Consider the following 16,042-nt stretch of genomic DNA (forward strand, 5'->3'; position numbering starts at 1 on the left):
ACAGTGAAAAATAGAGAAAAATGTGTAGTATAGTGAAAAAGCAAATATGCCCCTGATGCCCCATCGTACAGTAACAGGACACCATTATGGCTTGAAGCATCCCTCTCAGCACTTCATAAACCAAAGTGTACCAGAAACCATTATACTTGACATTATGTGCTTAGCTTGTTGTTATTGTGTCATTTTAGATGTATTTGGCTATTCAAAAATAGCAGATATAGAAGCTCATAGCACGACACGGAGTTACATTGTGTAATGTTTTGTGATACTGTTAATGAGGATTGAAATAAACTGTCTAAACTAAACTAGTCTTAGTGTAACCACCTGTAAAATTAACAAGGGTTTTCCACGTGGGAATCCAAACATCTACCACTCAAGTGACATATTAGGCTTTTGTTCTCATTCATTACTATCTGACTGTCTTGGCTTGGGACCCAATCCCAAACGTATCTAACTAATTGCATTCATAGAAGGTGTAGCTGGATTGGATGAGATGTTGGACTACTCCGGGGGGAAACGTTGGCGTGTCATTGTCTTCATAGGGCTGGGCAATTCACCGAAACTTTACCAACATTTTGAACCTCTAATCGAATGATAGAGGAGCATGTTTTAGTTTCATTGTTTTTGTGTGCATTCTTTTTTTTTAAATGCATTATTCTTTTTATATTGATTAGTCCACCCTCAGGCCCTAATACATTGTACAACGATGTTGTGCAAAAATAGCCGATCTTTGAAAATGCCTTAATTATCGATTAAATCGGTCAGTTCTATTAACTGTTGCACCCATAATATTTGTAGTACAGACCTTGTCAGAGAACTGATGACAGTGTAAAAGAAACCATATAAAAATCATTCATTAATCGTAATCAAGGCAAAAGTTTGAAATAATCGTGATATGGATTTATATCGCCTAGCCCTACAGTATGCCAGCATAATAGGAAAAGTATATCATATATACTGCTATTATAAAGAAATATCAATAAACATTACAGTAAAATTATTAGTAAACATTACAGTAAAATTATTAGTCTGTAATTCAAAGCAAGACTGCATTTGCACATACTTAAACAGCATAAAAATGAAGGCTTCCTACTAATCCAGCCTCTGTGGAACCATTGTGCTTCTGGCTGAGGTTATGAGTTGGTGTTGTGAAAGTCAACAGTGAGAATGAAACATGCACACACCCTTGTGGGTCGCCTACAGTAGTTCTCTCAGAGAATATCTCAGAGCTCTCAGAGCTCTCAGAATATGCCATGGGTGTGTTATTTGTGTGTGCGTACAATCTTGAATAAAGCCATAAGTGACAGATTTACAAGCTGATGTTAGCCTACTGCTTCATTTGCTTTATTTGAAGAATTTCTCCAACTACTAAGGTTCAGATTTTGTGTCTAGCCATTTGTACCATTTTTTTTTAAAGATAGCATATACAGTAACTTGCTGGGTGCTAAAACAGGATTACAGAATGCACCTGCTATATTTGAATATGCAATGATGATCATGATCCAACATATTACATTTTAGTTATAAATAATTGAGTATAATAATCATTTTGACACTGTAGAACAGTCTGAGCCACAGTCTGGTCTGTCCACTAGGTGGGGTTAGAGGAATGTGTAAAAGACACCGCTGTTGGCCGGCTACCCTGTAGATTGCAAGTTTGCGGAGTATTTCTACCCAATTTGAGCAACTGTAGCCTATTATCATTTCACTGAGATAGACTTGTCCGGATCCATTAAATTCAGGCCAACTTCCTATTTTTGCCCTGACTCGTATGATAACAACCTGTTACCACTGTTCTGCAACTACCTTTTGTATATTGCATTTGTTGTGACATGTGTGCCATTGATTGATAACTAATAGGTCTACGATCTGACTGCATTAGTGGTTGGCTATTGCTTCATCTATAGACGAAACAACCAACCCATTGTACCACTACTTATGACATGTTGCCCGCCCTAAAACACTATGAACATTGTTTTGTCCCAAATCCAGTCTTTCTAGCAATTATTCTTAATTTCCAGCATATACGATACTATGATTCTCTCCAGTTTATTTGCAATGCCATTGAACCAGAGTGAAACTGTGGGTGTGCTTACGGTTCACTCCTAGGACATGGGGCAAAAACAGGGGTGAGGTTTGGAGTAGGGGGATCCCGCCATGTCTATAGCCTACTACTGACTCAGGTAAAATTCCCTCGTAGCAAAAGGATGAATAAGCGCTTCATCGTTTGCCTGGAAAACATTAGCCTGCCGCGTGCCAGACAGTCTGGGGGGGCACAGGGGGGGGGGACTTGCTTATAGTAGAATGTAGACCTCTCGTACATGAAACTGATTGCATGAAGCCCTGTTCTTGGTTCAACAGGAAACCGAGAAAGCAGTAGTTTCTTCATCCCGAAAGGAATTATCATATATGGGCATGTCAGGACAAGATAGTTAAAAATGTGGAAAGAAATTTGGGCAATTCATTACTGCCAAGCTTACTGTTGGTCTCAGTGAGGGAGATGAGTCATTGGTTTTTGTATGAACAACATGACTTTATTTTTGACAAATTATTATAGAAATATAGGAAAAGGACAAACAGTAGGAATACGTGCTACCCACCCTCTATGTTTGACTAGCAAGCTGTATTTTTAAAATGAAATAGTAATGCAAAGAAATGGTTGGTCATTTGACAGAGTGATTGGTTGTGTAGAGGCTAGCTTACATTGCATTTACCAGCATTTGACTAATGACAGGTGGTAAATTTCCTCCCTGAGGTATTGTTGGCTTGTCAAATTTACTGTGACATATTGTACAACATGTGGCTACGTTTACTTTTGCGTAACAAGAGCAATGGAATGGTTATCAATCAAAACCAAGGCTGCAGGAGAGGAGGGAATATATTAACCCTTAAATAGATTATTTCCCACCTAAATCTTCAATACATAACTCATTTAAAATTTCAACCTTTGTATTTTTGCTGGTAATTAACAGCGATAAAAAATAATAATACTGTATTATAATCTGTACCAACTGTACCTGTTGCTGCAGGGCCTGTTGGTTTGCTCCAAGGCAAAAACCACACAACTCCATTTTAGTTTTCTTTTTATTACATTCATTGTAGGTTTACTTAGTCATTGTGGTGTCAGATGAGCTTGATGAGAAAGAATAAGAAAAAATGAGATTTGTTTTTTAAAAACTAGACATAAGTTACTTAGAACACAAGGATGTATCTCTTAATTATTGAAATGATAATAATAATTTGGACATGAGACATTTAGCTTCCTTTTTGTAAGATATAAGTGATGTATGACCAGAGGAGACAGCATGTCTGAATAGAGAACAAGGCACCCATGCTGACTGTACAGCAGGCTGGCCAAGACAGGGGAACGAACAGTCCCCACCCCCACCCCCACCGAGGCCAGATTGAGGTCTTTAGTGTAAATAACATGTGCAGTGTTTGATGCAGACAGAATTAATGACAACACTGACTCTAAATAACAGAGGGCTCACTTCCGTCTGGCCTGCACTCCCCATAGAGAGGAGGAGACCTCATGGGCACAACGGCATTGAAGAGTGTTTGTGTGTGTGTGTGTGTGTGTGTGTGTGTGTGTGTGCGTGTGCGGGCGGGCGGGCGTGTGTGTGTGTGAGAGCGAGAGAGAGTAAGAGAGAGAGCTTATATCTGTACACTTGCACATGTATATTTGATTACGTTTCTGTTTTAGGCATGTTTTCAAGTGTGTGCGTGTTCGTGTGCTGTTGCGCGTCGTCCTGCCGCGCCCGCTAGTGTGATCGCACACTGGACTTGTTTGGCAGCCAAAGCCTTTTCCTGCTCTAGATGTGACGCCACTCTGTGATTCAAAGTGCCAGAGGGGGCCGACCGTCTGTGCGGAAAGTGAAAATTACAATGCTTGTTTTAAAGACCACTTACATTGTTGCTCTACAGGTATGCCTTTTTCCCCTCCATGACTAAGTGCTTGCTCACAAACTCCTAATGCAATACCAGGCAGTCATAAATAGCTTTTTTGTTACAGTGCTTTGGGAGGCATTGAAGAATGGGTTTGTTTAATCTTAGATGTCATCTTGTAGTGGAGCTGACTGAGTTGTGTGCAATAATGCCAAGGGCAACAGGTGATTGGTCTGTACTCGTAGTAGTATCGGGGAAGAACAGAGCTCCGTCTTTTTTCATTAATGGTTTGTGGTTTTAGTGTCGGATAAACTAAATTAAATGTTATGATTTTACTGACTAGATGATCATATTTTCACAGCATGATTTTGCCCATATAAATCATACTGTACATAGCGTGTGGTTGTCAAGATCAGGGCTTTGAAACTCAGTAGGGCTTTGAAACTCACTACGTAAACAAACTAATGAAGCTACATAATGCACTCTTGATTGTTCAAAAAGAGAAAGTAAAAAAATAAAAAGCATTCTCCCTTTCAAAAAGTGTGCATATGTGCTTGCTTTGATTGCTTTGCTAGGAACCTACTTTCTTCTTTTAAGTTTATTTCATTCCTGTCCAGTTTGAATAACAGTATTGTAAGACTGCATGAAAGAGCAGATAAAAGATGGCAGTTTCATCTGAACTCTTGCACAAGCAAGGTAGGCTATTGACTTGCTGTGATCATGAACAAGTAATTAGTACAGTATTAAATGTAGTAACTCCTTACCCCTCACATCATTACAGAACCAGACAGATCTACTCGGGCATCAAGAAATGACAATTGACGTCAAATCCTGACCACATTTGATTAATGAACTGCCACAAACCAAACGATGAATAAATAAATAGGACATTCAAAGTGACACTGCAGTTTTAATTTACCAATGGAAGGTCTCAGGGTTCAATGGAAAAAAAGAGGCCATGCTTTCTCTCCCACCTCTGCACTGTGTGGAAACTTATATTGACTGACATTTGTGTACCACCGCCCATTGTTTTACTGTCAATTAGGCAGATTGAATCCACACCGACAATTAGGCCATGGGTTGAGTTCCGCTGCTACTCTTTTCGGTCAGCAAGAGCAAGTCATCTCTTTTCACCTGACTCCTAAAGACGCCTCTCTCCCTTGGTGTCGCCATGTGCCACACTGCCAGCTAAGGTGTCACGCCAGCTGAAAAGAAAGTGTCTCTGTCCAACGAGTATCACGCTTCTGTCCCCAGGGATCAATGGGCTCCCTCTTCTTTGTATGGCGCCGTGCTCAATTATTCATGGTCAACTGTTAAAAAATGCAACGAAGTAGCTGTCACTTAGCACACTCTCGCCGCTCTGGCTTTTGGGGATGATCCCGCACGAAAGGCCCTGCTTCCTGCCAGTGACTCACTCTTTCTGTGTAACCCAAGCCGCAGCCTCACGCCTCTTCAGCCACCTTCACCTGGCTCGCGCGCAGCTCTGCGGTGTGTAGTTACAGATTGGTTACCCGACCCCTAGTCCTCGCCAGTTTCCTTCTCAGAGCACCATGATTAGCCCCTATTGTGTGTCAGACTCTCTGTTTGACACCTCGGAGGCTGCAGGGGTTGGGTATCTGACTGGACCTGGTATCTTCCCCAACAGTGCTGAGGTTCGGGGTTTCATTCCCTGTGAATGCTCAGTTGGTAAGTTGTTGGAATGGAACTGCTACCCTTAGCAGTGTGGGTGCATTGCTCTATCCACTGAGTTACTCGGAACATGTGACATGTGACGATTAGACATAAAGCCTGTCATATAGACATAAGGTCCCATAGTAACCCTCATTTATAACCTGGAAGTTAACTGTTAAATTGCTCCTTCACCTCAAATACAAAATAAAAAAAAACTATTCTCAGGAGAGCCATTAAATGGAACAGAAAAACACTATCCTTGCAAAAAATAGTTAATCGAAAATACGTGATGGCCAAGACAGGAAAAGTTTTTTTTCCACCAGCAACTGTGGCTGATATATTCAAAAATGTATTAACCATTTCACTATTTGACTCACTGGAGAATAGAGTTTGACCTCCAAATCACGGTTTGTTATACACTGGCTGCAAGCATGCACTCGTCGCATCAGATACTTATCTTAATATGTGCAAAACATGCGTTTGGCAATCATAACTACAATGTACACTATACAATATGTGCAAAACATGCGTATGCTACAGAAAGATGTAAGTGCTTTGTTATTTGAAGTTAAGTTATGGCCGTTAAGTATCCATTTTAAGTTTTCTAATGAGATCCTGTTGTGCGGAGAGGGGTTTTCAAGCCTGAATTAATTTATTTTTTACGTCATCCAACTGTCCAACACACAAATGTTATTCTACAAGTGACTTGTTGTGAGCTTGTAGATCTGCAATTTTCGACATGGAACACATAGTACTATGGAGTATGAATTGAGCATCAGCCACTGAGCGGGCCTGCTGCTCTCCGAATTACAGCGCTCTTAACAACTAACGATATCCAGATTTCCATATTGATTTGAACAGTGAACCACACCAGTTCTGTTTGCAACATGTGACGGAATGTTGGCGCTTGCTAAATCACACATTCTCGGCGGTCAGGCTGTTCTCCAGTAACATGTTTTTGACACATATACACATGCCGTTCATTCATAACGTTGACTTGGTGTGATGCGGTGCCGTGTTCCAATGTGGAACGACCGCATGTATCTAAAGAGTTTTTATTTATTTATTTATTATTTAATGCCATCATTGAAGGAAATGTGTGTGGTATTCTGTTACCATCAACTTGTTAATTCAACCTTTCCCTTTGGTCCCCTTACTTACCAAGGCTAGAGGTAATACAGAAATAAGTCAAAAGTGATGGAAATTACTTTTTGTACAAAGTCGCTAATACAATACTAAGGATACCTTCAGGCAGTGGCGACCCTAACTGCGTTTTGTCATTTTCTATGGGGGAATTTGTATTGACACCATTTGGGGGGGGGGAGAAACTGAGTGAGACTTTTGAAGTCTCTGGGTGATTTGTACAGTAGATTCAACCATGGGAGGAGTGGTTGGAATTCTGTAATAAACTGTAGGGCTGAAGACTGTTGTGGTGAGGAGAGGACTGCTGAGCTCCATGGCAACCATGCTGCCAGCCCCTCCCACAGTGCTTGATTCATCTAGACTAGGGCCTGTTGTGGTGCTGCAGTTACTGCAGTGAAGGAAATGCTGGCTAGTTACCTCGGTCAGCTGTTTAAGATAGCGTGTACAAGCATGCGTAAATTGTATCATCACCTGTATCATCTTGTATCAAATCCATATGAGACGTGTTTTGTCCGGTAGTTTGTATTTACTAGACTTGAGAACTGGCCTACTCTGGAACGATGCAAGTCGGGAACGCATGCACGCCCACCTGGTTATGCATACCCGTTGTACACATTGTCAGAATTCCCAGTTGTCTTACTGTCTGCCCATATATGGAGATTTATGTATCTGTCTGTCTGTGTCCCTTTTATGTCCATACAGTGTATGGTGTTCCTTGTCAGGCAAGCCCAAATATGGAGTCCAGGCCGGTCTATGACATCAGTACTACAGTTATATGGATGACGTCAGGGTACTCCATATATGGGGATTTGAGATTTCATCCATATTTTTTTGAGATCCGCTTATCCGGCAACTTCCCACGCATTACTTCCTCGGGTCCTCGCCGATAGGCACGTTGAGTCGGTCGGTCCCACATATGGACACGTCTGTCGGATCAGTGGTTCTGTACAACCGGATCTCCATATATGCTTATATATGGGCGTATCAGTTGGATCGGTGGTTCTGGACAACCGTCTATCAGAGCGACAGCGGGCGCAACACTCCCTCGGGTCGTCGCAGACGTGCATGCTGAGTTTGAACACACAGACGGACTGACAGAGATTTTTTGCATTTATTATAGTAGGATAATGGGGAGATTGCCTCATTGGTATACAGCTAGCCTTTATAGGCACTATAGAAGCACAGACCTGGTTGCAATGTGATCACATTTTGATCACATTGGCCTGACCACATTGTGTCCCCTTTTATGAAATTGTCCTTCATGTTTTTGTCCTTGCTCTGGCTATATGTGTAGGAATTGCAGTGATGTGTAGAATTGATGTTTCTATCTAATATATTTTCCATGTTCTGATTCCTCTCCAATTTTATTCCAGACCATGAGTGATAGGCCGTTTATCCAGAAGCTGTTTCGGCCTGTCTCTCCTGAGGGCCACTCACACACTCTGGGGGACCTACTGAAGGAGCTGTGTCCTGCTGCTATAGCACACGATGGTAGGTACATGTACACACATACAGCTGTACATACAGTACAGTACAAACGTACTGTAAGTGGTATTACCACTCACAACTAACATGTAGTAATTACACTAGAACTACCTTATTTGAACCCTCCAACTACATAGTATGTGCTCTCTCTCTCTCTCTCTCTCCCTCTCTCTCTCCCTCTCATGCATATTTGTGTGCACATGGCCACACATTCAGTCATCTGCAGTTCATCTGCATAATTACCTTTATACTGCCTTTTAACACCTCTTTTATGCACACATCCTGTGACTGGGACATGCACACACATTTTAAATGTTTGCAACCCTCAATTAAATTACCTTTTATACAAGATTCATTATTTCACAGGATCTGCATGGCTTAAGGAGATTTAAGGGTACTAAAGTGCCACATTATCCAGCTAGCTACCTATAACAGCAGCTTGCTATAGTTGATCGTTGCAACCTGCAAGGCTCTAAATAAAGCTCCTAATAGTAACCACATCAACATCCCAGTACAGTTGTGTATTTGTGTGTGAGTGCGTCTTGCGACCAACTCTAGTGGAGAAAGTGTTCATGTTTTTGGTACCCTTATCAATAGCATGCTAGATCCTCCGGAAGCAGAGAGAAGAAAGAGCGCTGTCCTCTTTGTATCCTATGTTTATTTTATTTACACAGCCTGGAGAGCCTTCTCAGAGATCCACACTCTCAGATACAACAAAATGCCACATCACAAGAGGGAAAATAATTCAAACAAGTGAAAAGAGATGAGGGTGGGGGGGCCATAGTCAAGTAGATAGTGAGAGGGGAGGGATCAAGAGATGGAGAGCGAGAGAGATGGGTGATAAAGACCAGCAGCCTTAACAAGGTAGAGGGACTTGTGGCAGTCATGGAAACAATCTGAATTACTAGCAGTTCAATAAACTACTGTGAATGTGCTGGAATTTGTGTCGTTGCAGAGGCGTTGCATGGTGACAATCTCATGCACACATAACGTAAGCTGTACAATGTTGTACCATTAGGTGCTCCGCTCACACAGTATTGGCATACAGCACCACGATAGCTGCTGGTAGAGAAGATGAATGACTGTGATTGGAGACCATACGTCTAGATTGAGGGAGGGAGAGTGGGCAGGCAGATAGAAGGCGAGGAGGAAGAGAAGAGAGGAGCAGCAGTCTAAACAGGGAGCGTCTGAGGAGGAGGAGAGAGGAAGTAGATAAGGAGACAATAGGCTGTTAGGACACAGAGCCCGCAGGAGACTCACCTGCACACAGGAGCCAACTGCACCCTCCTTCTCCGTCTGTCTGTTTGCCTACCTGCCGGTCTGTCTGTCCTTTCTCTCTATCTCCCTGTGTGCTGCTCTGTCTGTCTGTCTGTCTGTCTGTCTGTCTGCCTGTCTGCGTGTGTGCTGGTCTCTCTGTCTGTGTATCTGCCTGTATGGTGGTCTTGACAGACTTTCTGTCTCTTTTACAATTTTGTCTAGGATTTATTTATCTTCACAAACTTTCCACCTCTTTGTTTCTGTGAGCCTACTTCTGTCTCTTTGTATGGCTGTCCCAAATGTCTGTCTTTACTGCTGTTTCTTTACTTGTGTCTCTCTTTACTGCTGTCTCTCTTTGCTTATGTTTGTTTTGTTTTTGTTTTTTTCACTCTCTCTTCATACAAACTCTGATCTCTGGCTTCTTTTTTTGTTTTCTTACTTATTTGTTTTACCCCGTCTTTGTTCTTTTTCTTCTCAACATCCTCCCTCTCTCCCGTCTCTGGCCTTGTTGTCTTTTAATTTTCTCTCCATCCTCTCCAAGCCGGGTGCCAGTCTGACGTATCAAGGTGAAAGTGTTCCTTTTGTCTCCCTCCGTTTGTTTGGTTTCCAGCTCTTCCTCAGTCGGCAGATGAGTGTGGGTGATAGCTGGGGGATCATGGCTGCATGTTTGGATTAGTGGGACCAGGGGCGTGTGCTTTGCTGGGGGATGCAGGGTGGGGTAGGAGTATGCTGGCAGCATTGTTCAGGACAAGAATTCAGCCCCCCTTTTCTTACAAGGGTATTGGCTTTTGAAGAAAATATATAAAAGTTCTGCAGCATTTCTCTTTGTTCAAGTAATGTCTTAAGCATAACACCCTTCTGTTATGTCTGGGCCAAGTATTTGTATGACCCCACTGAGACTCAAAGCTTCAATCCAGATCGACTTGATCAAGTAGGCGTGGGTGGCTCGAATATAAAAAAATGGGGGATTCCCCGCCAATGCCCGACTAGTCATGGGAGTCAATCTGTAACGATTTCAAGACTGTTGATACCTCCACGCAAGGGGGAAAAAATACAAACGCAATGGCAACAACATATTATTCTAATTAGCGGTCAGCCTTGACGTCTCTGGGAGCTGTGGCGGGTTGCTTGTTTTTTTAAACCAGGTGCATTGTTGTGCCGAGTTTGGCACGGGGCAATCTGAGAAATATAGCCAGAGGGTACTTTTCACACATGTGATGCATTTGTTTGAACCGCACACTTCTCGTAAGCTGACCTGGAGAATTGTTGTTGTTTACGGTAATGTTGGAGATGCGTCCTTTCCGAGGAAAATCCTCACATTCATTATTGTCTATGATCAGTGGTATCCCCCCCTCCTGAGTCCTGACTACACAACCCCATTTGCACTGCCCATCACAGACACAACTGTAGTACAGCTCCCCCAGATGGACAGAACACTCTCAGCAACAATAGCATCATTTGTGTTGTTTCAGAGACTGAGAGGGTAGTGTGGCTGGTTTGCTTATAAAGGATAGTTGGTCTTAGTGTGTATGTGAGGGCATACTCGATGTATAGAGGGCAGGGGATTCCAGAAAGCTTGAAAACCTCTTGAATGACGCAGCATGACTTTTATGTAAAGCAACTTTGAGTACTAAAAAAAGCGCTATATAAATCTGAGCTATTATTATTATTATTATTAAGAATGTAACAAGAAAAGGAATTTTGTGTGGATAGATTTTTATTTTATTGTGAGCATAAGACGGTAATTGCTAAAGAACTGAGAAAGGTTGTCTTCTTTATGCTCAAAGTTCTTGAAAGAATTGAAAAGCACAATGTTCAATGTACAGTGTATTGCTTCGCGAGAGAGGTACTGTGTGCCTGTAAGTATTAGCCCATGGCAAAAGGTGTGTTAGAAATCAGCAACGTCTTAAAAACCTGACGTTTGGGAATGGGTGCGTGTGATTTTAAAATGTCAGATGTTTCAGAACATTGACAGAAGCCAACCAGGCAGGCAGTCACTCACTCAGTACATCAGTCAGTCAGTCAGCCTGTATGTCTGTCTGCCTGCCAGTCAGTATCCATGGCTTAACCAGCATGTGGCTAACACTGTTGTGTAGCCAAGCTCTTGGCTGGCCTTGGTGCATATTTGGGTGCAGTCTCTGAGGGAAGTGCGGCCTTGCGGTCCTCTTAAATAGGGGTTGGCTTCGCTCAAGTAACAAAACATCTTGTCTTGGCCAGCAGTCGCGCAACACTCAACCACAAGCGTGTGTGTTATGTGTGTGTGGCCGAATTAGTCCAATTTTATTTAGACAAACACACTGTGATATTCTCTTGCTGCTGTAGTGTGTCATTACCAATTTGGAAGTGTAAGTGTTGTGTAAGTTGATATGTCAGGGGTGGCCTCAAATGCACTTGTCCCTGTGCTTGTTAATGGTCAGTGTTGTAACCAAGTAATGAATCACAGTTTATTATGAGTCTAACTGGGAAAACACCGTTCTATGAATCTATTCCTCCTTGACGTTCCTGATGACTCATTTCTTTCTCTTTATGTAACACATATGCCATTTGGTGGACAGCCTGGACAGGTCACATTACTGTGCCAAGGAATCTCCACCCTTGTCAATACTCTAGTCATTGAAATGTGGAACACCATGTCTCTCTCCATTTCGTGTTTCTTTCTCACGTGTGTGTGTGTGTGTGTGTGTGTGTGTGTGTGTGTGTGTGTGTGTGTGTGTGTGTGTGCGTGTGCGCGTGTGCGTGTGTGTGCATATTCTCTGTTTCAGGCACTTTGTTTAAAAAAAACATTTGACATACATGGTTATTTGACCTCATATGCATTAATGTGTCAGTGGGAAATACCACATTTTAGATTTGTAAACATTTTTTTTTACAATTAGTGAAATATTACATTGAGACATTATACGTTGATAAAGAAAGTAACTGACAGCTCTCTAGATTAAACAAAAATAGCCCAGTGCATATACAAAAACAGTGATGATCAATGATCAACAACATAATATGTAGGTTGAACCAAAATCATTAACTGTCTGAAACAGAACCAGCAGTATAAAACTAGGCAAAGAACAGCCATACTAAAATGGTACGTACGGTTAGTTTAAAAGGCGAGGTTGCGAGTGAGCATAGCAACAACATGGTAACCTGCATCAGCAAGGACTCTCACAGGCAGAAAGTTTGAGACAGACAGGTGTTTCCAGATGTCCAAGCTATTCTGCAGAAGTTGAGGAACTCAAAACCCAGTGCCAAGGAAACTGACTGCAGCAGACGAAAGAAACATCAAGCTGACTTCCCTTTGTAATCTGAATATAGCAAGCTTAGAACTGGCATAAACCATTGGGACCCTGGTACACCCATCTACAGTCAGGAAACTAACCAACTCACCTATGTACGCATGAAAACCGAAGAGTATGGGACCAGAAATATGGCAGCAGGTGTACTGGACTAATGAGTCATAAGACAGTGTCTTTGCCGACCTTTGGGTGCATGTTCGGGGGTTGGAGTTGGAAATTTGCTAAGATAAACCTTTATTGATCATTGGAGGATTACAGGTGTCATTGTAGCAATAGCAGTAACAGTGATAGGGATAGGTAAGAAAGAGGGGATGGGTGGGGTTCTCCATGATAGCATCCAGCTTCCTCCTCAGCGTCACCACCACCTCCAGAGTTTTCAGTTTCACTCCAACTATGGAGCTAGTCTTTCTCACCAGCTTGTTCAGTTTGTTGGCATCCTTTGTGATGATGCCACCCCCCTAACATATCAGAATTAGTTGGCTCCTCAAGGCTGAGAAGTACCAGCAGGTTCTTATCTGCATGCAGTACCATCAGTGAGGTGTCTGATCCATCCCAAGTTCATTCTGCAGCATGACAACTAGTTACCCAAACATGTACATCCAGAGTCATAAATAACTATCTTCAGGAAAAAGTCCTGAGAATGTCTGTATTGGTGCTATTTTAACACATTCAAGCAGGTATACAAGCTCATAGCGTGGCGTTCGGTGCCGCACTATGAGCTTGTATATTGGTATTTTTGAATAGCCAAAGAAATCTAAAGGTACACAGATGCGTTCCCGGATTGAATGGGTTAAAGGCAAAGGGTGGTCACACTACTCATCTCATAGTGAGAGTGTGAGACTCTTTGGTATCCTGCTCCACCCACAGCTGCCTGCCTGCTAAGATGCAAGGTCATGTTGGGAGACAGGCTAGGGAGGTGCCATCCATTCATATATTGTTCTGTATATATATGTTTGTTTTCTAAGTAAGTTGTGAACAAAGTGCCAGAGAGAGAGAGAGTATAATCAGTGTGAGAGTTACAGTCAATGCAAGCTTTACACCACAGAAAGTGTGGTTTCAGTATTGTTGTTGAAGTCAACAGGTCACACATCTTATTGATAAAATGAGAAATGTGCACAAAAACAAAAAGGTGACCTGTTGGCAATATAAATTAATGGTTTTGTGATGTGTCAATTGCTCATGTTGAGACATCATAGCAAGAGGGACACAAGGTTATTTTTTAAATGTGTGGTTGTTGAGGCCCATAGATTTGAAAGAAGAATGCTAATTGTCTAAACAAGTGCCATTTGTAGAGAGGCCATACGATAAACACGAAAACCTTTTCACTTAGTAAGTGTTTGAAGGGGACAAAGTTAAATTCAAAAAGTCAAAATGTTAAAACAGCTTCCACCAACCAGGCACTTGTTGCACGTGTGTCCAGCCCACCTTATGAGGGTCTCTATTCTAAATACCAATTCAGATGGTACTGAATTGGTATTTATATCACTTGTAGAATACAGTAACCCTATCTCCCAACCCCATGAAAACTATAATTGAAAATAAATAAAATAAACAGGCTTTACACAAATTATGATAACTAACTGAAACTGTATTGTTTATTAAACTAACTAAAACAAACTGAAATCAGAGAGAAAATGTCTTTGTCTTTGTCAGTATCCAATATATTTCTTTAAAAATAGCTAAAACTAGAATTGTGAAAATAGTGTTTTTTCTTTGTCCCGCTGCTTTGTTTTGTATTTTGCTTTTTCTTTGGAGCATAAGGGGGAGGGGGTATGTGTGTTTATGTAGTCTTGTATGTTATATCAACGCAATCTCTTTTTTGTAAAAATGCTATACATTTGTGTATGTAACATAAAAACTGTAAAATAAAATTGTGAAAAAAAAGAAATAGCTAAAATAGCGATCTACAAGCTCACAACGCATCACATATTGTTTAAACTAATACAAACTAAAAATAAGCCTTTAAAAAAAACTAAACTAGCAAAACTGCTTTAGAAACGAATTAAAACTAAACTGAAATTGAAAATAAAAAGTTGAAAAAATATGTAATAATAATGAAAAATGGCAAAACTATAAACACCATGAACACTCTGCTGATCTCAGTGGAATAGAAATTCTACATACTGGACCACTTTCTCATTATTGGCAGCAACACGGCTGTTTGTTGGAGGGAGGGTGGAGTTGGCTTTTAAACCGTCCAAAAGCATCAGTTAACCGTCTGCCTTAACCATCCTTCTGATATTACGTGTACTAAATGTCACGTACCTAGGGGCTGACTGAGGATGTACAGCAAAAGTGTGTGTTTGTGCGTGCCTGCCTGTCGTGTTTGTGGTTGTGTGTCTGTTTATGGGTGAATTACGCCATGTGCTGTAAGTGTTATGAAACAACCCATAAAGTTACACAAATACAAAACCTAGACAGACTAAATTGCATGACATTATCAAATTAATCCATTTGAGTGTTTTTATCATTACCAAAGCTGTTAGTGTGAGTAGAGAGAAAATGTTAGGTAATCAGCATAAAGGCAATATTCTGCTTTATTTTCAATGAAAACAGGTCCTACTACTAACAACACATTTCACACTAGCTACAAAAGGCAGCAGCAAATGCATGTGTTCCTCTTCTTACTCATATTTTGTAATATTATTCAAATACAAATTTGATCAACAATTAAAGCAAATAAAAAAAATCATGACAATGCCAGTTCTACAATATTGACTTAAAAATGTACTTTTTAACTATAATTACTTTTATTGTTTTATATACTAAATAAAGTAAAAAGGAAATGAAAGGAATTGGAAGAGATTGTAATTGGAAACACAATAAAACAATTCAAATAGAAAATGCAAATATTGAGTAACGTCTGTGTGTTCATGTGTCACAGCATTTAAGTAGAGGGCGGGGTCACTCGCGAGGGGGCAGCGTAGTCAGACCCACACACACACGCACACACACACACACATACACACACACACACAAGTTTGCTCATTGTGAAACTACCGCACAACTGAAAGTAAAAAAAAAAACCTGAACCATCTAAACGAAGTCACCTGTCAGGAAAAAACAGTCAACAGTCACTTTGGTTTTTACCCAGATTTGAGCTGAGATGGTGCTGATTTACGGTCACAGCACACACACACACGCACACTCACACACACACACACACACGCCCACATGCACACACACTCTGAGACATGCACATACATACAGAGCTTACCAGAGCATAGTTCTCCATCATCTGTCATTTGGTGTAACCCCAAGTGTCTCAGTGGCCTGGTGCTACAGTGCTGGGGTGACCCGGCAGACCGCAGTGT

The 16,042-nt window shown here is 41.4% G+C and overlaps 1 protein-coding gene across 1 annotated transcript in view; it reads left to right on the top strand.

Moving 5' to 3' along the window:
- Positions 1-16,042, top strand: part of atg5 (ATG5 autophagy related 5 homolog) — a 28,141-nt gene that overhangs the window by 6,589 nt on the left and 5,510 nt on the right. Inside the window, exon 7 of the mRNA XM_084050536.1 lies at positions 8,073-8,190. Within this exon, the coding sequence (XP_083906662.1) occupies positions 8,073-8,190 (118 nt within the window). The remainder of the gene's footprint in view (positions 1-8,072; positions 8,191-16,042) is intronic.

Source organism: Gymnoscopelus microlampas (genome assembly GCF_963454915.1).
Source record: "Gymnoscopelus microlampas genome assembly, chromosome: 3".
NCBI lineage: Eukaryota > Metazoa > Chordata > Actinopteri > Myctophiformes > Myctophidae > Gymnoscopelus > Gymnoscopelus microlampas.